The 22,253-nt window shown below is 39.7% G+C and overlaps 1 protein-coding gene across 4 annotated transcripts; it reads left to right on the top strand.

The window, feature by feature from the left end:
• The first annotated feature begins 4,822 nt into the window (after positions 1–4,822).
• TARS3 (threonyl-tRNA synthetase 3) lies at positions 4,823–20,981 on the top strand. 4 transcript variants are annotated; one of them, XR_010390787.1, is made up of 20 exons: positions 4,823–5,094; positions 5,482–5,574; positions 6,419–6,609; positions 7,191–7,314; positions 8,481–8,602; positions 9,341–9,458; positions 10,099–10,163; positions 10,827–10,905; positions 12,144–12,290; positions 13,790–13,888; positions 14,245–14,411; positions 14,972–15,134; positions 16,017–16,154; positions 16,654–16,731; positions 16,827–16,927; positions 18,179–18,283; positions 19,077–19,149; positions 19,847–19,961; positions 20,084–20,660; positions 20,771–20,981. XR_010390787.1 is itself a non-coding variant. In XM_064517473.1 (19 exons), exons 1-19 carry the CDS (start codon positions 4,867–4,869, stop codon positions 20,230–20,232), a joined length of 2,355 nt encoding a protein of 784 aa, XP_064373543.1. In that variant the 5' UTR covers positions 4,823–4,866; the 3' UTR covers positions 20,233–20,981. The 4 variants fall into 4 exon arrangements, 3 of the variants coding, with proteins under 3 accessions (XP_064373543.1, XP_064373545.1, XP_064373544.1); XM_064517473.1 differs by having other exon boundaries at positions 20,084–20,981; XM_064517475.1 differs by lacking the exons at positions 19,077–19,149; positions 19,847–19,961; positions 20,084–20,660; positions 20,771–20,981 and adding an exon at positions 17,713–17,750 and having other exon boundaries at positions 18,179–18,284.
• The last annotated feature ends 1,272 nt before the right edge of the window (positions 20,982–22,253 follow it).

The following is a 22,253-nucleotide window of genomic DNA, read 5'->3' as shown; positions in this document are numbered from 1 at the left end:
CTAATGGAATAAAGAAGGCCTACATACAAATTATAAAGAAATCTAGCTCAGTGCCTGCAGCCTCCTAAGAGGATTACATTACACTAATTAGCTCTTTACAACTGTTAACAGCTTCTGAACCATAATGATGAGACTGAGAATTGCTTAGTTACTGTTACTTTTTAATTCTGTAACCGATCTTCAAAGATATCCCTTTGCAAAAAAATATTTATTCAAGAAGATAGTTCATCAAACTGAAATAATGTGTACGAACTGCTAAAGGACATGAAATAATGTGTCTTCTGTACATTTTAGTGTTGTATTCCTCAGAGACAATCACACAAATCACAGTATAAATGATTCTTTCTTATTATTTCATAAAACATTGACTTTACAACACATTAGAATTATGTATTTAGCAATGCAATATTTAGCTTCAGCACAGGGAGAGAATGTTTCTGTAAATATGCTGTAAGCATATTTACAAAAAGCAAGAGAAAAAAAGGAAGCTTATAGAATAAGACTTTTTTCTGTGAAGATGAATGTATGTCTCTGTTAAGGCTAAACACCATTTCTGCATGTTTACATCTTTAAATGGCGTCCAAGTAAAGTAAAACACCAGGGTAGTTGCCATTTCAAGAACCAGGTTTAACGGTGGCGATCACTGCAGTCCCAGCGGAGGTGTTCTGCCACTGATAACCATTCACGGAGGATCACGCACTTACGTAACCTCCTTACGCAAATGCTGCTTAATACATGGACTTTTTGGTCTTGTTTTCATACTTTCTGCCAGCATAAATTCCTTCTCTAGAAGAGCTGTTAGCACTTCTGTCTCCTCCTCTTGTTTCTTAGTCTAGTTCTTCTATTTCTTCCAACTGATAATGCATCCGTGTCCTCACCGGGGCAGCCCTATCTGTGAGCTTTCTAAAGGGCACTTTGCCTCTCGTGCAGCAAGCAAAACTATTTTGCCAACCTTTCAGGAAGCCAAGCTTTGCAATATGTTTGGTCCTCGCCACCTTAAGAAGCAACCTTGGTGTCTTCCTGGCAGGCCGCCTCTGCTTCTGAAGCTGCAAGTGTTTGTCAGTCAGCATCACAGCTGACCGCTGACCATTTTATCCTTTAGGAGTTGTACTAGGTGCATCACCAGCTCTACAATTAACTAGCCGGGCTTCGCAGAAGTGGTTGTAAGCAATGCCTGTCACCTTGTGGCTGTTTGTAGATACAACAAGCCTCACAGGTTATCTGGAGCAAGGAACAGTGGAATTACGGGTTATTTTAAGCCATATTGATGGTCCGCTTTTAGCATGCGGTGGCTTACTGAACACAGCGATGAGATCCCTGCTGCTGCGTCTGTAACCGGCTCAGGTAGAGCCACCTCTGTGCTGCGTGGCGTCGCAGCCCGGCACTGAGGCCAGGCGCTGCTCTCCCAGCTAGCAGCCCGGCAGCACAGCGAGCGCTGGGCAGGGAACGCAGCCAACCTGTCTGCAAGGCTTGGCGCATCCCCTAGGCAACCTTTAAGAGTAAGGGTTCCTTCAGAAGCCTGATTTGTAAGATTCCCTTTGATTTGTGAACCTCCATGGAAGTAGTACAAACACTGCTTCCTCTTCTTTCCATATGCTTGGTCAAACATCATGCTTTCTTTCCCCAGGTTGTTACTATTTTTACTATTATTAATAGTGCGATACCTCAGCACATAAAAGCTCCTGATAAAGCCTGCAGCCCCACTTATGTTAGACAGCATCTTATGAGGGTCTTTTTTTACCTAATGCAATCATTTTATATCTTATTGAATCATTTATCTAACAGAATCATTATATTACTTTTATCCAGTTTATATAATTTGGTATCGTCCTAAAGGATTTCTAGTATGAATCAGCCTTCTCAGCCACTGTAACTTACAATGCTAAGTTTTTCCATCACTTCAATAAATTACTTCAATAAATGCTAGATCAAGCCCAAAGTTAGTTTTTCGGTTCATAGGATAAGGGCCCAGATATCAGATACAGAGGATTTGGCCTGAATATACTTCCTAGAGTTTAACCTCAAAATTTATTCTGCACTTATTTCTTTTTATAGCTGAGAGCACTGATTGTCATCAGTATCCTAAACTAGGCAACGAACTGCACAGTAGTGAATTTAGGAGTTAAAAAGGGGGTAATTTGTCAAATTAATAGTGAAAATAATTTTTAAAGGAAGGGACAGAGAATGTCCTATTTTGACACCTTATGGCAGTTCTGCCCATGACAGGCCCTTCTCAAAGAAGAGTGACCCTGATAAAATAAATGCTATACATAGGTGTCAGTGAGTTGCATCTCTTCAGAAATAGAAGCAAAAATTAGTGCAAAGCAAAACTGTACCTAGGTATCACTTTGCTGAGGGAGATTCCCAGTATTTGTTAAGTAAACCAGCATGAAAACCAGTAACACTAAAAAGCCTCAATAGGGGAAAAAAACACCTAAAAGGACTAAGTGTAACTTAGCTCTTACAAAAAGCTCTTTGAAAATTCTGGGCATTCATGGGGAGAGGAAACAGTATTTGGTCATGAAAATGCAAAGAAAAGTTGGCATAATATGAGCAGGTTAATATAGCCAGTGAGTTGTGCTACACACGGCAGTCATCCAGGGTACGGGAAGACAAATGGCAGCTTGAAATTTGTGATTGTACAGTATGAGAAGGTCTTTGAGCTCTGAATACCTTAAAATTTTTTTCTAAAGGAGTACAATCTTATGAGCCAGCAGTGTCCACATGACTTTTATTGGTGAAAGAATGTATCCTTTTAATCTCAAATACATTTCTATAAACTTTTAAAGCCACTGAGAATAATGGGTTATATCATAGGAAATGCATCAAACTGTGGACAAATACAAGAGTTGATTCTCCACCTCTTCACATACCATGTAGTTATTTCCAGTTCTGTACACTGGAGGATAAAATGTTAAAATTCTGATTTGGTAATTACCAGAATTAAAATCCACACCTTGCAAACTCTAAGTATAGGATAGAGGCAAAAATTTGAAAGTGTATGTTGAGAAACCAAAAGTAGAGAAGTGGGTGTGAAGTACAAACAAAGGAGGAAATTAGAGCAATTGAAGATGACAAAGGAATGTTTGAGACAAAAGGATACATGGAAATACACATGGAAATAATGGATGTGTGATGGAGTACTGTTCTTGTCCTGGGTAAAGGAACTGAGGGTTTTAGTTGCAACGATGCAATGCAGACTGATTGGATGTGCAATACAAGATTTGCAGTCTTCAGCTTTCCAGACTCTGAGTCCTAGCAGACACGCATGTAAGTTCAAGCTCACTGCCTAGCAACTCAAGCCTCTTCAGCTGATTCAGCTTGGTACCATGTTCTGCAATTTATGCAAAGATGCTATTTAGTTCAGACAGTCTAATTTACTCAGACACCAAATATGCCAATAATAAAACTGATTTCAGCTCCTTGGAAAGAATAATAGGGTGTTCATAAACGCAGGTATCCACGAGGAAGCATCCACAGAAAGAAGCGCTGGCAGTGGTGTTTATTTGACTTTCTAGCCCAGCAAGGACGCAGCCTGGCCCACAGGTTTTCACATCGACGTTGTTTCATAGTGGGAATAGCAAAGAGGGGTGCGACAGAGGGTGTCAGGGCGCTGGTTGCACTAATACGCCCACAGACTTGCCTGGTGGCCTCAACTCTCGGTTGGCCCCGGCTGCCGCCCCGGGCCTGCCCTGCAAGAAAACTGCCCTCCTTGCAACAGTGTTCACGTAACCGTATCACCCTATGGGAAACCATGGGGGAAAAAAGGCATGTTGGTCTGTGGAGCTGCTGGGGAGGAGTCACGAATCACCAGTTCACACAGGGAGGGAGCCCCAGGACCCGGCAGTGGCAGGGAAGGGTGGCTCGGCCTGGAGGGCTGAAGGCCACAGGGCACACGCTGGGTGAACTGTTGGTCGTACGGTGGTATTTTGGGTTTCAGTTCCTCTGCTGATCACTTTTGCTGTTTTGCATTCGTCTTTCCAACGTCCCTCTCTTGTCCGCAGACCTCGGCTCCGTGGAGACGTGGCCGCCCGGCTGCAGGCTGCTTTCTGGAGGAGGCACGGCCGCAAGCGACTCGTGAGCTGGTGGGTGTGCTGGAGGGACGGCGGTCGGAGAGAAGGGACAAGGAATCAGCTGGACTCGAGCTGGGGCTGGCGGAGCGCAGAGCTGGGCCGGCGGCCGGGCCGTCTGCAGGCCGGGCTGCAGGGCGGCCAAGGGCTCGGCACCGCGTCCACCCGGTGCCACCGCCCTCCCGGCTCCCTCAGCAGCTGCCCTTCCACGGCACCCAGCAGGCATCCCTTTTTCCTGGAATAAGGACCAAGGCACCTGTGGTATTACCTGTAGGTCTTTTGAAAGTATGTACTCAGTATTATTTATTTAGTGTGTGCGGGGGGGGGGGTTTCTGGGTTTCTAGCTGGCAAAGGAGCTGTGCGGGTGCTAAGGGGGCTACTCAGGATGCATACAGAGAACCCAGAACCTAACGTGCTTTTCCGCGCACCCCTCCGCCCTGGCAGGCTCCGCGCCAAGTGGCGCACGGGTGCCGCGGTGCCCGGCGCAGCCCGCTTTCCGCGCGGCAGAGCTCTCCGCGAGGCGCCCGCCCGCCCCGGGCGAGGCGCGGGCGCCGGCTGGGAGCGCCCCGGCAGCAAGGCGGCGGCTGCCAACGACTGCCGCTGCCAACGACTGCCGCTGCCAACGACTGCCGCCACCGCGGCGAGGGCCGGACACGAGCCCCTGCCCGGCGGGGAGGAGCGGTGGCGCCGCGGGCGCTGCCGGGCGACAGCCGGCCGCCCTCGGCCTGCCCCGCGGGGGGCGGCGCGGGAGGCGCGGGAGGCGCCGCGGCGAAGGGCGGGCAGGGCACGGGAGAAAATGGCGGCCGGCGCCGAGGCGGTGTCGCTGCGGCTGTCGCGGCAGGAGCAGGAGCTGCGCTGGCTGGCGGCGGAGATCGGCCGCCTGCGGGAGCCGGAGGCGCCGCGCGGCGCCGGCAGCCCCGAGCTGCAGCGGCTGCGGGCCGAGAACGAGAAGCTGCGCTACCGCCTGCTGCACCTGCGCCGCAGCCTGGCGGCCGAGCTGGGCCGGGCGGCGCCGCGCGCCGAGGTAGCCGGGCCGGGCCGGGCCGGGCCGGGGCGCGGGCGGGGAGCCCCGGGCGGGGAGCCCCGGGCTGGCGCTGCGCGGCCCGGCCGAGGTCTCGGTCTCGGTCTCGGTCTCGGTCTCGCGGGGGGGTGGCGGGGGCGGCAGTGGGAGCCCTGGGGCTGGGAAGAGCTCGCCCGGGCTCCCGTGTCGCCGTGCGCGCTCGCCGGCGGGCCTCCCTCCGGGCACAGCCGGCCGGGGGGGGACGGGACTGTCCTGAGGGGAGGCAGCTGCTTGGTTGGGATTATCCGTCTTCGTAACCCTGTACTGCACTGTCCGTTTTGTGAAGTTTCAGGGATTGCGGGGAAAATCCCCAAATCACGGTGGTGCACTTCACATTATCACTCCTTTCAGAAAGCTTCCAGTGCGGGTGGAGCTGTTGCAGTGAATAAAGATGAAAATGAAAAGAAAAAAGAAAGTGAAGTTGTGAATGGCCACAGGAGTGATGTAAGTGGTTATCCTACACCGCACAGGGAAAGAGGAGGAACGGTTGTTTGGCCGGGTGCAGAAAAGGAGCCGTCCTTTGTTTTGCCGGGTGTTGGGTGCGATGCGTAGGACATCTGAAATACTTTGCTATACTTTGTAATTTGCAGTTTGGGGAGGAGGGCTTGCTATAGCATGCGTATGGAAAACTGCTATTATCTAATTATCTTGCACATCATTAGCAGGCTTACTTATGTATTCGTAGCTCTCTACTCTTTATGTAACCAAAGGATTTGGGTTATAGGGAAAGAAGGGGTAAGGTGACACTTGGGTGTTTCAGGAACGGTCACACAATGGAAGATGTGCGGGATGGCTGCAAGAGGGTACTAATGGCAGTAGCCACAGTTTAACAGGTTTTAATAATTCTCTTTATGCTAAGCTAAAAGACAGTTCAGAGGAATTTTCTTGAGTTATTTGGATCTGGTACTTTGAATGGTCTGGCGGAAGTGAGGTCTTGTTGGAGAAGTCCAAACTTCTCCATGGCGTCAGCCAAACACAAGGTCTGAGGCAAGAACGTGTGGTACTTTTTGACGTCAAAACACACAAAGCCATTTAGGCACAGATGAATGAAGGTGCACTGGAAAACTGAAAAGCCCCTGTAAAGTAGTCAGCAAATTGAACAGGACTATCCTATGTATAATTATTTACAAATATTTTACTCCATGTTAATATAAATTCTAGCACAGTGAAGCCTGATCCCAGTTGGAACCTCCAGGGATGCATGAACACTGTAAACTCCCGTATTCAATTTCTCATGCATTTTTTTTTATTAGCGTGTATGATTTCGTATATTTGTTTGTTGTTACAGATGCAGCATGAGCCAAGCTTCATAGAAGACAGACTGAAGCTTTATGAAGCACTGAAAAAAGAACATGATGCTTTACTAGCTTACAGAGCAGCCAACCAGAGCAAACCAATCAAAATTATTCTGACAGATGGAAAGATGGCTGAAGGGGAATCTTGGAAAACTACACCGTTACAATTAGCTCTAGGAATTAGGTAACCTGCAGATTGAAGGAGTTGTACTTTTGGGGTGGTAAATCTGTTACTACCATTTCTCTCTTACCCGCTTGCATTCACAGTCACAATCATTAGTAGATGGACAAGTCCAACAACGGACAAATCCAGCAATCCAACAGGGTTGGATTACTTGGAAAGCATTACTAAAACGTGGGTTTAATGTAGAAATAGCTGGATAAAGTTATTGTTCTGGGTGATGCTTGAGGTCATGTTCCGGGATCATGGTAGTCACTTCCAATTAAAAAAATATATATATATTAATTCCTAGTAGTAACACTGCTAGGAATTAATCCATATATCTGAAGTCTTATGAATCGTCAGATAACTGTAAAATCTATTGTTAGAAGCAGTGTTCCTTCCTGATCTCCAACAGTGAAAACTGTAGAATGAGGTTAAGCCTTTTAAAGGATTTACTGTATGTGCCTTGAAACCAGAAAAATATAAAGGTCTTTAGGTGCTACAAGATGTGGAGGGGTGTCTCAAGGTGTTTAGATACCTAAATATTTTTGCAAATCTAAACCTAAATGTTTTGGTCTCATGCCTTCATTTGTGTTCTTCAGTCAAGGGTTGGCTTCAAATGCGATTGTTGCCAAAGTGAATGGTGAATTGTGGGATCTGGATCGTCCACTGGAGGGAGATTGTACTCTGGAGCTGCTTATGTTTGATAATGAAGAAGCGCAATCTGTAAGTAAACACTCTCTGGTTTCTACGTGACTAAAATAACTAATGACATGAAATTGATTGCAGTATTATACTTTTAAAATCTTGAATTAAAAAAAAATTCCAAACAACTGTTCAAATTACATTTGTCACGATATATCAAAGAATATTAAATACCTATAATCTACAGGTGAATAAAGTTTTAGGGTTCTTTTCTTTCCTCCTCTTTTTACATAAACAGGTTATTCCTCAATTGAGATTTAGCTTTTGTACCGCCTGTCTTGATTCATGTGCTAACTTGAGATAGTTTGATGTTTTAAAGGTGCATGCGTCCCATTGTTTGATTCAGTCCATGTGTTTGAAGATCAGACACTGGAAGCAAGTGTGGTTGTTTTAGACTGTTCTAAAAATTGTCCAGTATCAGATTTGAGGCATAAATAAAATGTATATGTCCCTGTACCTGCAGTGTTTATTAGAAACTTTGGTAGGCATATCTTAGTCAATTAAATGATGAATATACATAAAGTCACACACGTAAGTTTTATGGGGTTCAGGCTCAAGCTTATGTTTATCTTTATGCACTAGATTTAGACTTCGTTTTGTCAAAGACTTTCCCCTGCAATTAAGTTTGTTGAACGCATTTCAAGAGCCCCTAAAGGTTCTATCTTATAGCAGTGGCTATTAAATGATCTATCTTACTACGGGCTTAGAATGTAAGACTGGTGTTGATCTGCTGGGTCACTGGATACCTCTTCTGACATTTCTGGTAATGTGGTTTACAATCCTGTTAATAAAGGTACTGTATGTGAAAAATGGCAACTTAATTGGCTAGATTGCTTTAGATGTTGTTTATTACTGCATGGACTTTCAACTGACGAGAAACTTATTTAGAAAAAGTGAGTAAATCATGTGGCGGTATAATCATCTTTCAGACCAGAATAAAATGGGACTTTAATGCTACGCTTGCCATTGTATTGTTGAACTAGCAATTATCAGATTAAAAAAAAAATCAAACTAACATTAATCATTTACCATAGCTCATAATGAGAACAGAGAATTGTTATCCTTCACACAGGATTTAAACAACGATTTCAGTGTTTTTCCCATCTGCTAATATAGCTCTGTTTTGTTTTTAATTATGCAGCACCAGTGAGCCCATGACTTGCTCAGCTGACTTTATTTATTTGCAGGTTTATTGGCATTCAAGCGCTCATATTCTCGGAGAGGCCATGGAAAGTTATTTTGGTGGCTGCTTGTGCTATGGACCACCTATTGAGAATGGATTTTATTATGACATGTACATTGAAGACAGGTAAAATTTCAGTGTCAAAGGACTTTAATAATCAGCATTAAGGCTCAAGACTTGCGTTATTTTTGCTTGATCATGTCTCTGCATGTTAAAAGTAAAATGCTGTGTGTCAGATATGTTTTAAAAATAACCAGTGAGTTATACATATATAGGTATATATATATTTTTTATATATATACATATATATATAGTGTTGGGTAAAATTTGCTGAAGTACCTGAGAGATATAGGAGGCAGGATTTCCTTGAAGAAGTACGGAAGTTTGTTTTGAAAGTGACAGAGTCATTTGCAGAAGTGCACGTATGCACGTAGCTCATAGCTGTTTACTGCTTGCCTAATCCTTGTGCACAGCTTTTACAATTCTGTTTTTTCTCATTTATCTCTGTGTAGTCAGGGAAAACACAGAATCTGCATCAGTTGATAAACTATCTCTTGCAGCTGACTTGAGCCTTTTTTTCCTTTTTTCTTAAAGCATATATGCTTTGAGCTACTGATCTTCCAGACGCTTAGACATGTCAAAGACTGTTTTCGAATGATTACAGTGGGATTGTTGAGGGTGATACAATTTGTATTTCTGAGTTTAGTGTCTGGAAGTACAACTGATTGTAAGAAACTAAGAAAATGTTACAAATCACAACACATCCTTTGTTTTTCAAATTAGAACACTAGAAAGTGGTTACTTAAAAATGGGAATATCAGTATAATTAACTTCTATTTCTTTTGCCCTTGTTTGTTTGTTTAGAGGTGTATCTAGTTCTGAATTCCCAGTACTAGAGAACTGTTGTAGAAATATCATAAAAGAGAAGCAGCCTTTTGAAAGACTAGAAGTCAAAAAGGAGATCCTGTTAGACATGTTTAAGGTAAATCTTTGGAGTAGCTATAATTTTGGTATCATGACCTTTTAAAACTGTAATTTCTATTAAACAGTGCTTGTGACTAACTCATCAGAATAGGACCTATCTAGTACAACAAAAACAAACTGTATCATCTTTTTGACCTTCACCGTATCACTTTAAAGTGTTCAGGATGTTTTAAAGCAATAATAAAACAATTTCTTACTCCTCAAAACCACCTCAAACTCAGTGAAGTTACAAAGAGGTTGATATGCAGAAAGCATACATTCATTCTGGATCACTTGCAGAAATGAGCCAAAAGGGCTGTATTCTCTAGCACTGCATTTATACAGTGAGTATTACCAGTCTTACTATACTGTGCATTAATTGGCTTTCAGAAGTGCTTTGAGGTGTTCAAGTGGTAATGACCATACTTAACATGCTCTGAGGGAAATTAAGATATTTTCTGTCTCTCTTTCAACTCATGATTTATAACTCTTCTGGAAGGAATGTCTAACTTGTACACATATGTATGTGTGATCATGTGACTTTTTATTTGTGACAGTGTTTTTTACTAATGCATTTACATTATTAATATATAATTTTAGAATATTATTTTAGTAGTTGTTTTAATGATGTCCCTAACTTTTTACGTTTCCCCATGTAGTATAACAAGTTTAAGTGTCGTATCCTGAATGAGAAGGTTGACACACCAACTACCACAATATACAGGTAAACAAAATAAATAGAAAGATATTACAAAATATTTCTACAACTGGGTATATTTCATTTAAATTGAGAGGAGAAGGAATTATTTTCTTTATTCTAGTTTTAGAGTTCTGGTGTGATTGGGGCCTAGTTATTAATTATTTTGTAGATTGAGATCTTTTCTTCCTCTGCTAGGACAAATTATGTCTCCATTTGTGGACAAACGGCAAACCCACTTTTCACTAATTGCCTCTGTTTTCAAGAAAAATATTGAAACAAGTTACCACCAATGGAATTGTATGGCTGGGTAATGGGTAAAGCTAGCTCAGTGTAGGGTGAGGATCCTGTTCATTCAGTTGGTAGGAGCAAAAGTAGTTGGAGAATGACAAAAATATTTTTGCCGTTGGATGTGCTTAGTTCAAAATTTCCTGACCAACTTTGACAAAGTTTACATATGGATCTATGTGAATTGCTGAGTGTGTTATGACAGGGTGAATATTCACTTCAAGTAGAAGGCACGATTACACTTAAGATGCACTGAATTTGCTGAGTGTTGTATGATGCTTTCTTAATTTGAACATGTATACCTACTTATTTAAACATATCAAGCAATACCCTGTATGCCGTTAGTGACTCTACCTAAAAATATTTGTGTGTTTTAAAGTAACCTATTGTTTTGATTTATAGGTGTGGTCCACTGATTGATCTCTGCAAGGGCCCACATGTGAGAAATACTGGAAAAATTAAGGCCCTTAAAATATTTAAGGTAAGTTCATAAGTTGACCCTGCTTTTAAACTTAACTGAAACAGGAGTCAGTTGAAATCAGTGATTTTTTTTTCCCCTGAAGCATGCTTTGTATTGTTTTGTCTGCCTATTACTATAAAAATAATTGTTAACTTCTTTCCCGGTCCAGTCATCCAAGTAGAGTTACTAACTTTCCTCCTTCATCTGCTTCCGAGGTTTACTGATTCTTTACCATCACATCAGTGAACTTTACCATTACATCAGTGAACATTAACAGCATCTTTTTTTATCAGAGTAGTTACACACATGCTTGCACTGTAATGAAGAGCAGTGCGGGAAGTACTCAAGCTAGTGGTGACTAGATTAGCTGTGGAACCAGCTGCAGCACGCTTGGTGCCTAAGCAAATACGGCAGTACTGCTTTGGGAGTGTGCTGGTATCTCCACCCACCGCTGTGTTGTGCAGCATGGATGTCCTAGCTTGGATCAGTAGTAGTTAGGACATTATATGCCATGCTGTCCGTGTAGTATGCATGTGGCCTCTATTCTACAGTATATGAACATCCAAGACATTCATTGGGTCAGGAAATAATATTCTGACCTAGTAAGATGGGATCTTTGAGATACAGGAGGTGAAGTGAGCACTGGCAGATATGTAAGTGCTGCTCTTTAAAAATGACATTGCTCGCAGGAAAGCTAGTGTTTGCAGATGCCTCTGATAGCCATGTAGTGTTAGTTACTTGCGGGTGCTAATTTTGCTACCCTCACTAGGCTGACCTCATTGGAGCGTTCAGCACACTTGCTTTTGCTGGCTTCCTCACTGAAATCTCTGGAATTCTGAGATACAGAATTTAAATGGTTGGTTGTCAAAACAGATAGGATTTAACTGTGAAAAAGAGAGTTATTTTTACATTTTCAGTCTTTACTGTTTCCCTACTGCATTATGTTTTGAACTTAAACAAGTGCTTCTCTTTTAGAAGATACAATGTGAAATAATGAAACATGACATGATGCGAGTTAAAATAAGGTACCCAAGTAGAAAAAAAATCATGACTTGACCAGTCACTTGTGTTTATGCCTTCTGTGTTAGTATCCTGACTAAAAGATGGTGCAAGTATCTGTGTGTTATAAGCAAATGCTGGATGACTAGATATAGATCTTTTCCCAAGGAAAAAGCATAACATTTGAGTGGATTAATGTTTATACTTCCTCTTCCTGAGATTATATAATACTATCTTAAAATATGGGTTTTTTGCATCAGAATTCCTCTACGTATTGGGAAGGAAAAGCTGACATGGAGACTCTGCAGAGAATTTATGGAATATCCTTCCCTGATAACAAAATGATGAAGGAATGGGAAAAATTCCAGGAAGAAGCCAGAAACCGGGATCATAGGAAAATTGGAAAGGTAGATTATTTTATGGCCTACTTCTCTTCTATAATCCTAAAAGTATTCGTTCTCCTTCTTTGTTTTGCTGTATTTGAACAGTTCAAATGGGAGTCAGTTCTATGAATTTCTTGAAGTGTCAGTTGTATTTTAAAATTTTAATTCTACAAACTCAACCTGTCAGTTGCAGCGAAGTGTTACGCTAACATTAGGAAGGCATAATAGGGCAGTCCTCTGGGTTCAGGGAACTGTGTCTTCAACACTTGAATGTACGGTGATCTCTTCAGATTACTTACCTAAAAGACTAAATTATTCGTAGAGGAGATATATTATTTATACAGTTTTCTAAAATTTGTTCTGGTCAATCTTCATTACAGATGTAAATAAGTTAATAGCTAATTTAAGTGTATACTCATAGTACTTCAGCTGGTGTTGTAAGTATTGTTCGTATGTCCCTCTGCCAGATTTAGTAAACAATGTTAGTATTAAATTAAGTGTAAGTTAGAAGGTGTTAGATTGACACAATGAAAGATTGTGACCTAAGACTGGTCTTGCTGGTAGGCGATGATTCTACAAATCAGTTGCCTAATTGTTGTCACCTTTACTATTATTTTGTAGAGCAAGTGGAGTTTTAAGGAGCGGATTTGAAGGAAGATAGTAAGTAGCTTTGGGGATGTTTAAAGGCACAATAGACAGTGTAAGTGAAAGCAGGAAGGCGTTTATTTTAAAGAAAGTGCAAGTGAAATTTAGCATCAGTGGCCATGAGGATGCAGGCATGAAAATCACAGTAATTACTGGCAGATATGAGAAAGTGACTGTGAAGGGCCTTAATAAGCACAAATGAACAACTTACAGGTAAGTCAGTAGAAGAAGAGTCAGTGAAGAATGTAAAGAGAACAGTGACAAAGGGAGAGAGTAGTAAAATGGTCTTTGCTGAAGTGTTCATGCTTGTTCCTATCAATCCATTAAGACTTGAATATTTGCTCACTATTTACTTGATGTTTACTTCTTTTCCTTTTCAAAAACAAATTAGGTCTAGTATCAATCAATTATCTAGTATCAATCAAACAAATTTTCTAGTATCTATGATATGTGAGAGACTAAGATTCTCCAGAGCCATGCTTCTGAGGCTGTTTTTTGAGTGAGGCTCTGAAAAAGAATGACTGTCTCAATCTTCAGCCATCCACCCTCAGATCTGATGGGTATGTGTTTTAATTGTTTTGGCTACTATTTCTTATAGTAAGATTTCTTAAGGCTTTGTTTTTTGAGGAAACATGGATTTAGATAGTCACAAAGTCAAGATACTACTATAAAGCTTCTAAGAGTAAGAACTAGAAATGAATTAATTTCTGTTGCTGAGAATTTGTAGGGTTCTAGAAGTCATCTTGTTGCTGTAGTCTTTCACTCTGGTGAACAAAGAGTGTTAACACGTGAATTAAAATTAGTCATTCTCTGTAGTTCAACAACTGGGGATACAGTTGAAGTGGTCTTACACTAATTATGGTTTTTAATTGATGTAGGAGCAAGAACTTTTCTTCTTTCATGATTTGAGTCCTGGAAGCTGCTTTTTCCTCCCCAGAGGTGCCTTTCTTTATAATACACTCACAGATTTCATAAGAGTGAGTAGATATTGACGTAATTCCTAACATGCTGAATATCAATTGTGATCTTGACTTAAGTGATATGTCATTCACAGTACTGAACTGCCCTCACAAAGAAAAACATTTCTATATGTAAACACATACCAGAATTTCACTAAGATTTTATAGTTCTAACCTTTTTCAAACTAGGGCAGTGGAAAACATTCTTAATTGACATGTGCTTTTTCCAGCTGTGTAAAACCTATATGTGCAGTGTTCCTTTAGTCTCCCAGTAAATGGCCATCGTAAGCATACAGTTATGGAATCAGGCTTTTGCTTGTTGAAAGTTATTTTCTGTCTGTATCGCTTTTTAAAATGTTGAATTTGTTTTATAGGAGGAATATCACAGGCGTAATTTTACTGAAGTTGTATCCCCAAACGTCTTCAACAGTAAACTCTGGGAAGCTTCAGGGCACTGGCAGCACTACAGTGAAAATATGTTCTCTTTTGAGATTGAGAAGGAAACTTTTGCCCTTAAGCCAATGAACTGTCCAGGACATTGGTTTGTAGTCTCAACTGAAAAATGTTCTTATTTTACTATATCTGTGCTGTGTGAGGCCGAGGGAAATTAATGGAGTATCAATGCATGTTATCTTGTGTGTGCTAGCTGTACAGTAGACTACTTTTCCTAAGCAGCTGATTTGTTCAGAGGGTTACCTTCATGGTGTCCCAAAGCAGACTAAATGCAGTTCTTTTGTAGACTTACTGGAAGATCCTCCTACTAAAAGAGCTAGGTGTCTGCATGCTAACACTGTTTTTTACCACTCTTAGTAAGTATGACTTTAGTTGGACAGAGATAGGCATAAGATACGGTTTATCGAAAGGAGGTACAAATTGACAGTTTCTGGCTGTGACTCTCACTCTGTTTTCTAGGTGCTCTTTAGCAAGCCGAGTGCCTCAGTTTCTCCATTTGCCTGCTTTTTAGAAAGCAGACAACTTGAATGAAGGAACGTTTAAAAATACTATGGGGTTACTGTCTATGTTAATCTTGTTTTAGTTTCTATGTTGTCTAAAGTCTTGTATACGAAGGATAAAAACAAAGTTCCTTCGTGTTCCTTCTAGCTTGATGTTTGCTCATCGTCCACGATCCTGGAGAGAAATGCCTCTAAGACTTGCAGATTTTGGAGTTCTTCACCGAAATGAACTCTCTGGGACTTTAAGTGGCTTGACTCGTGTTAGGCGCTTCCAGCAAGATGATGCTCACATCTTTTGCACAATGGAACAGGTTAAAACAACAATGAAGCAACAAAAAAACCCAAAGCAAACAAACCTAAATCATTTCCACTTTTTCATTTCTCCTACTGTGTTGTTTTGTAGTATAACACTGTATCTGCAGTTTTGGTTTTGGTGGGTTTTTTTGGTAGGTTGCTTCCTTCTTACTCATCTAGTATTGCATATGTTTTAGTCTTCTGCAGTATTGCTCGAGTCAACAGTCTGTTGATCTTAGCTTCCCAGTTAGAAATTTATCAAATGGTAGTGCTGTAATTTGCATTGTTTATTTTTTTCTTTGAGGTTAAGAAATACTTGTAGCAAAAGAAGATAAGATAACATCTGAGAGATGTTATTAACTGTGAATTACTGAATAAGACTTACTCTAGGTTTTTTCCCTGTGGAAAGATATGTGGGTGCAACTAAATCCCAAAAGGTAAAATCCTCCTCCCTCCCTCCTCCCCTGCAAAATGTCAGTCACACTTTGCTTTCCATACTAACGCTGAATAAATGCCTTATTCAGACAATAATACCATAGGTTTTAGTGGAACTGTGTGAATAAATTGATGCACTCTATAAAGTCTGACTCATGCAGTCTGGCTCCAGAAGCCCAGGCTTAGTAAGAATATTACTCTTCTTTCCATGCTTTAAAGCCACAGCACCTCAGTTCACTTCTCACCCTTTTATCCAGGTTTGAGTTTGTAGAATATAATTTTCATACATAGTTTTTTTTAATTTAATGGACTCTTATGATAATGTATATATATGCGTCTGTGTGCACAGAAACTGTTAAAACCTGATTATGAAGAACACTGCGAATTCAGTTCCTTCTTTTTATTTGCATCAAAATGTATCTTTTATTTTGTTTTTAAACATTTTTTTATTTTTTACATTTAAGATTGAAGAAGAAATTAAGGGCTGTCTTGATTTCTTGAAGTCCGTTTATGCTGTCTTTGGTTTTACCTTTCAACTGTATCTTTCTACAAGGCCTGAAAATTATCTAGGAGAGATAGAGATCTGGGATCATGCTGAAAAGGTAATTCATAAACAACATTAATATTTGTATTTTCAGAAATGGATATTTAACTAATTTTTTTCATGTTGAATACTGAAGTTGGTGAGATTGTTTAAATTGGATGCTAAATACTATACTAATGAAAATGCTTGTTGAAAAGCTGTATAAAATATGGACTTTCTGTATAAAATGACAACTGTCTGGCTCTTACTTAGGCCCTTATTTTGAACTGATTCTATTTTTATTAATATTTTTTCAAATTCAGAATAATCACAAAATTTTTATGAGAAACTACTCTTATTTCAAGATTATCTATCATAAATGACTGAACATTTAAACAGTAGGAGTCATGCTGCCCATGGGGAGCATGACAAAGTACAAAGGGAGCACCTTTGTATTTCAGAGGCTACATGATCTAGTGTAGGCAAATGCTTTCACTTTTACAGTAATGGAAGGCCCTGAGAGACCTGTAAAGTTTTAAAAATTCTTCTTTGATGTATTTATTTATTTTTATAATTAGCAACTTCAAAGCAGCTTGAATAACTTTGGAGAATCATGGAAGTTGAATCCAGGAGATGGAGCATTTTATGGTCCCAAGGTTAGTGAATCAGTGTTTTAACACAGCTTTGGGACAAGAATACAGACAACATGCAGACAAACTGTATGTGGTAACTGTGATATTTTGCTTGACAGATTGATATTAAAATTAAAGATGCTATTGGCAGATACCATCAGTGTGCCACTGTCCAGCTTGACTTCCAATTACCCGTTCGATTTAATCTTACTTATGTTGGGTGAGTGGTTAAACAACTTATCTTCCTCTTTTAAATGCCCTCAAAATTGATTATTTACTTTCAGTATTTGTAATTCTCATTAAACTGAGGTTGAACTGCTCATTAAACTGCTATTCTGTATCTAAGTAATTTGAATGGTTTAAGAGGGGAAACAACTGTGAGTGGAGGTTAGTGCTTGGACTGAGTCATGAGCTTGAAAATTTTCCTCAATGTCATGATAACTCAGTTTAATTGTAAATGCCACTGATTACAGGAAAAAAAAAGATGATGTGCGTGTCTTATCTGCCAGTTCTCAAGATCATATATAGTCTTTAAAGAGACTGGGTTGAGCCAATTTTTGCTTTCAGCCCAGTCACCATCTCTCCTGTGAAGATGTTGTATACAAATTCAAACACATCTTAAAGAGTTGTTATGTTCATAGTTCTTACCAGATAAAGTTATTTCACCTTGAAGTACAAACACACATGTTAACACTTTTTAAAGGAAGTTCCACTTTGGCTTCTAGCTAGGAAGAAGCATGTTTTATCTACTGAGTAACTTAATCTTAGTACCATGCTGCCTTGAATACACATTTTTGCTTTTTCTCTTATGATTATTTTTGTATATTCTAAAGAACTTGATGAGGAAGATAGAATCTTCATTATTTTTGGTCCTGCTGCATATTTTTCAATAGATGTCACAGTCCTTTGGTAGATCATAATACCGATACAAACAGCAGCTGGCTCTTTTTTTTTTCTTTCTTTCTTTCTTTCTTTTTCTTTCTTTTTTTTTTTTTTAAATCACAGGATTGTAACTTAAGGAAGGAAATGAACAGTGAGAGCAGGTAAGATCCTTTGCAAAAAAATAAATGCAATCATAGAGGAAAACAAAGAGAGAGGAAGAGTATAAAATATTAAAATGCACAGAAATGGACCCGAGTCAGAGCTTTGGACTCAAACTGTAGAGTTGAACATCTTTTAAAACCTAGGAATTTGTGCCTATGCCACTAGATACAGGCATGATTATTTTTAGTTGTTATGATTCTTAAATGTTTCTTTAAAAGCCTGGATGATATAAAGAAAGCAAGTTTTTTAGTAAAAGTGGTAGGTTTTACAGAAGTATAAATAATTCCATTTTGTTTTTCCATGAAAAGTAGAGTCAAAATTGTTAGTAGGATTATTTGTGTGTGGGCTAAGAGAAGCGGGGTTTTTTCTTTTAGTTTTCTTTTTGTTTTCTTTTTGTTTTCTTTTAATCTTTACCTATCTTTTCCAGTAAGGATGGTGATGATAAAAAACGGCCAGTGATTATTCACAGAGCTGTCTTGGGGTCTGTGGAGAGAATGATAGCTATTTTAGCAGAAAATTATGGCGGAAAATGGTAAGTGGCACAAATACAGTTTTAGGGAACATATAACAATGTAGCTAGAAAATATAGAGGCTTCCTGTATATCATAATGCAAAATAATTTTCCTAGAATTTTCTCAAAGTTAGTAGGTAAGACAACAAGAAAAAGAAGTCTTATTTTTATGATCTGAGCTGTATGATATCCTTATATTTGCAGTTCATAATTAGAAAGTCAATTTTATCAATTTTATAAAACCGTAAGGAAAAATTATACAATATAACAGAAATGAGAATTGTAATTAAATGTGTTAATACTCCATTTTACTTGGTCTTTTTTTTAATCTTAAAAAGTCATGCTTTTAGACTGGAAAGAGGTTAAACATGTAGTTATATATACAGACATGAATTAGTCTTAAATTTTTTTTGATTTATAAGATGTTTTATTTCATCTTGAATTAGCTTTGAAGATATATCTCCATTAATGGATAGAAGTATTAAGAAATGGTTAATTCTCACTTTTAAACTGTCCACCCATCACTATAAAGGTATATAATAAATAAAAGTGGATAGTATGTGTAATATTAAAATCATGTTAAACACTGTGAAACGAGCTAGGAAGCGAACAGAAGCTCGAAGTTATGCATATGTCATTTAACCTGGATCACTCTAATTGCCATTTTATGTGAACTGGAAAGGGTGAATGTAATGGCAATCAAATATCTTTAGCTTGCATAAATATTTTTATAAAGAAATTTATTCTTGAGAAACACAACTGCTGATATACACATGTAAAATACACATTTCTTTCACATTAATATACTTGCCAGGCCATTCTGGCTGTCTCCGCGGCAGGTCATGGTTGTACCTGTGGGACCTACTTCTGAAGAGTATGCCCGACAGGTGAGAACAGAGCCTTCCTTTTTATAGCAGCAAGCAATTTTAATAGCGTCTTAAATGCTTGTCCTAGAACAACAAATGATTGCTTTAATGACCTTGCAGACTTTTTTTTTCCCTTAGGTGAAATCTTTCATACCTTGTAAAATTTGTGTAAGCTTGAGAAAGGGATATGTAACAAATATTTTGGGCTTTGCTATCATGTACATACCTCGGTAATTGTTAGAAAAAATTTCTGGATTACAAACCTTATATAGTAACTCATATTCCATTATAAAATTATCTGCTTAAAGTAAGAATGGAACCAGTTTCCTCCATTCCGCAGCACGTATGCTCTTGACTACATTCGGGTATGTGTGCTTTTACAGCCCTCCCCCCTTTTCTTTAATGCAAGCATAAATGGCTTTGTTCCTTCTCCTCTCTCTCCTTGCTCTGATTGAGGAAACCTTTTTGACATTCAGCAGTGTAGCTGTCTGAGGAGATCAGCCAACCTTTGATGCGGATGTTACATTGTATTGTCTTCTTAACTAGAGTCCTGCCAAGCCCTTAAGCCTGTGTGCGATTTTCTTCGAACAGTTTTACTGTCTTCCACATAACTATTCTTAAGAGCAAAATTATGCACATATGTGAGCTACTTATTGGAAGAGATTACAGGATGTACTATTTCATGGTTTAGAATATATACTCTAATCTTTTTTTTTAGGTTTGCAGTGATTTTTTTGAAGCAGGATTTATGTCAGATGTGGATCTAGACCAGAGTTGCACATTAAACAAGAAAATAAGAAATGCACAGCTGGCCCAGTATAACTTTATCTTAGGTAATTACAGCATCTTATATTTCTGAGCACTGTGAAACTTTGAATGTTGGGTATAGACTTAGCCTAAACTCTCATTTTGTAATGCAAGAAGACAGCTTAATATTGTTTGTGATGCCTTGCAGTGGTTGGAGAAAAGGAGAAAGCAGATAATGCTGTCAACGTGCGAACAAGAGACAACAAAGTTCATGGAGAGATTTCAGTATCTTCTGCCATTGAAAAACTCAAGAAATTTAAGAGTTCACATACTCCAAATGCAGAAGAAGAATTCTAATTTTGCTATTAGTTGGTATCAGTTTATTAACTGCCCATGTGAAATAGTATTTCTTTCTTCCTCTACTGCAGTAATGCTCATTTGCAAGAATTTCCAGTTAATGCATATTCAAACCAAGCAACTGCAGCCCATTTTGGGGCTTTAGGAATAGCATGAAAGGACAGGTGCTGTCAACTGGAAAGGAAAGGAGCTGTCGACTGTTTTGACAATCCAGTGAATCTGCACTAGTTGATAAAGGCTATTTAAAAAAAAATCTTACACCTCTACTAAATTATTTTGATTTTACTGTGTAAATGAATTGGGGATGCCGTTAAGTCAAGGAACAGGACACTGGGTAGCGTACTGGCTGCTGCTGCCATCGCTGAATTACCTCAGTCACGTAGTAGTTACATAACTGACATGACCTGGAATCCAAAACTTGACAGTTGGTAGGTCTATAAGGAACATTTTGAATAATTTTTTTTCCTGACTCCAAATTATGTCAGATATGGTGGGTGAGGTGGGGATAGCCTAATTCTTTCTGAATCATTGTTCACAGGCTACAAATACATCGGTGTCTTTGTTGGAAATCTCAGAGAAGCAAGGTGCTGAATGAGTTAGAATGGAATAACTGGTTGCCGTAAATGTGACTGCCAAGAAAGAAGTTGGATTACCTACCATGTCCATGTGTGGAAAGCTTTTATTTTTGTTTGTGCTTGCTGTCAGTTTAACTCCTTTCAAAAACCACTAAATTAATCTTTGAAAACCTTTCTGTTTGTAATTTATTGCTGTGCTTGTTTGGGATGTTGAGCGCATGCTGAGAAGGTGTGGATGATACAATTGTTATTTGTTCTTTTCTATAATACAGTATGTTGGAATTTAAATTGGTTGTATTTATTTGATTTTAATTGTTTACACTTACACATTGATTTTAAAAATTAATGTTGCAGGCTGTTGAATCAAATCTTTCGGAGAGCTGATTTGTCACCAGTATACTTTTTTTTCCACTTTTATAAGCTGCGTTTTAGTGACAAGGCTTAGCTAGTGGTGTTTGATGTGTTACTCAAAAATAACATACAACCTTAGTTGTAGTGATTTAAATACTACTGAAATGAAGCAGAAAATAATATTTGGTGCATAAACATTACACAAATGCAAAGCTAGTGTTTTCCTTCTGCCTGTTCCTTGTGCATACATCTACTCTATAGGCCTGTTTTTGATTTTGTATTAGTTTGGTTTTGTGAATCAGTTTTTACCAACTGATCATCCACAGCTTTTAAAAAAAATTTTTGAAAAAATTAACAAGTGCTGGGAAAAAGTTTCCTGCTCACCTTTACAGAATTAACATGGTGTGTAGAGGGGTGATTTCTTTATATAGGTGTGTGTGTTTGCGTGTGTATGTAAATTTACAAATATATATGTATATTTATACACTCATAGACTTCCAGCCTTCATGATACATGTGCCCTGTGTGTAGTCCAGAACTGAAAGCTTCATTTTTAAGGTGAATTTCTAGGTTTTCCAGATGTAAGAATAACTTTTCAGCTCACATGTATCCATCCAAGTTTCCGGATGACCTGCAGCAGTGGCAGAGGTGTGAAATTCAGATCTTCTGGCTATGGAATTCAGAGGCCCCCACAGTAATGCTCGGGGGCGTCACTAACGGTACGTGAGCCTTGTCCAGGCAGGGTGGCGGAGCTGAGCACGACAACTCGCTCTCCGCGTGAAAGCACTGGGTGTGAGCTGAGGCCTTAGCTGGGTGGGAGGGTGACCAGCCGTCGGCATGGGCTTACGCTGGGCTTACTCTGTGCTGTGGAGCGGGGGAAGTCTTAGGAAAAGCGTGGATGTAGGTGGTAGGAAGGGGTGGAAGTGTGCCTCCAAGTTTGTGCGGCGGTGGCACGCGGCTGCTCGTGGTGGTATCCATGCAACCGGATCTTCTGCGTGTGTTTGTGCAATCCTGAGATAGCTCACTGACATGATTGTGTTTGCAGAGCGAAGGACATGAATCACAGCCCTTAAAGATAGAAACATGGAGAAACGCA

The sequence above is a fragment of the Dromaius novaehollandiae genome, chromosome 10, assembly GCF_036370855.1.
Source record: "Dromaius novaehollandiae isolate bDroNov1 chromosome 10, bDroNov1.hap1, whole genome shotgun sequence".
NCBI classification, from domain to species: Eukaryota; Metazoa; Chordata; class Aves; order Casuariiformes; family Dromaiidae; genus Dromaius; species Dromaius novaehollandiae.
The sequence above is the reverse complement of the archived record's forward strand: the minus strand, read 5'-3'. Positions and strand labels throughout refer to the sequence as shown.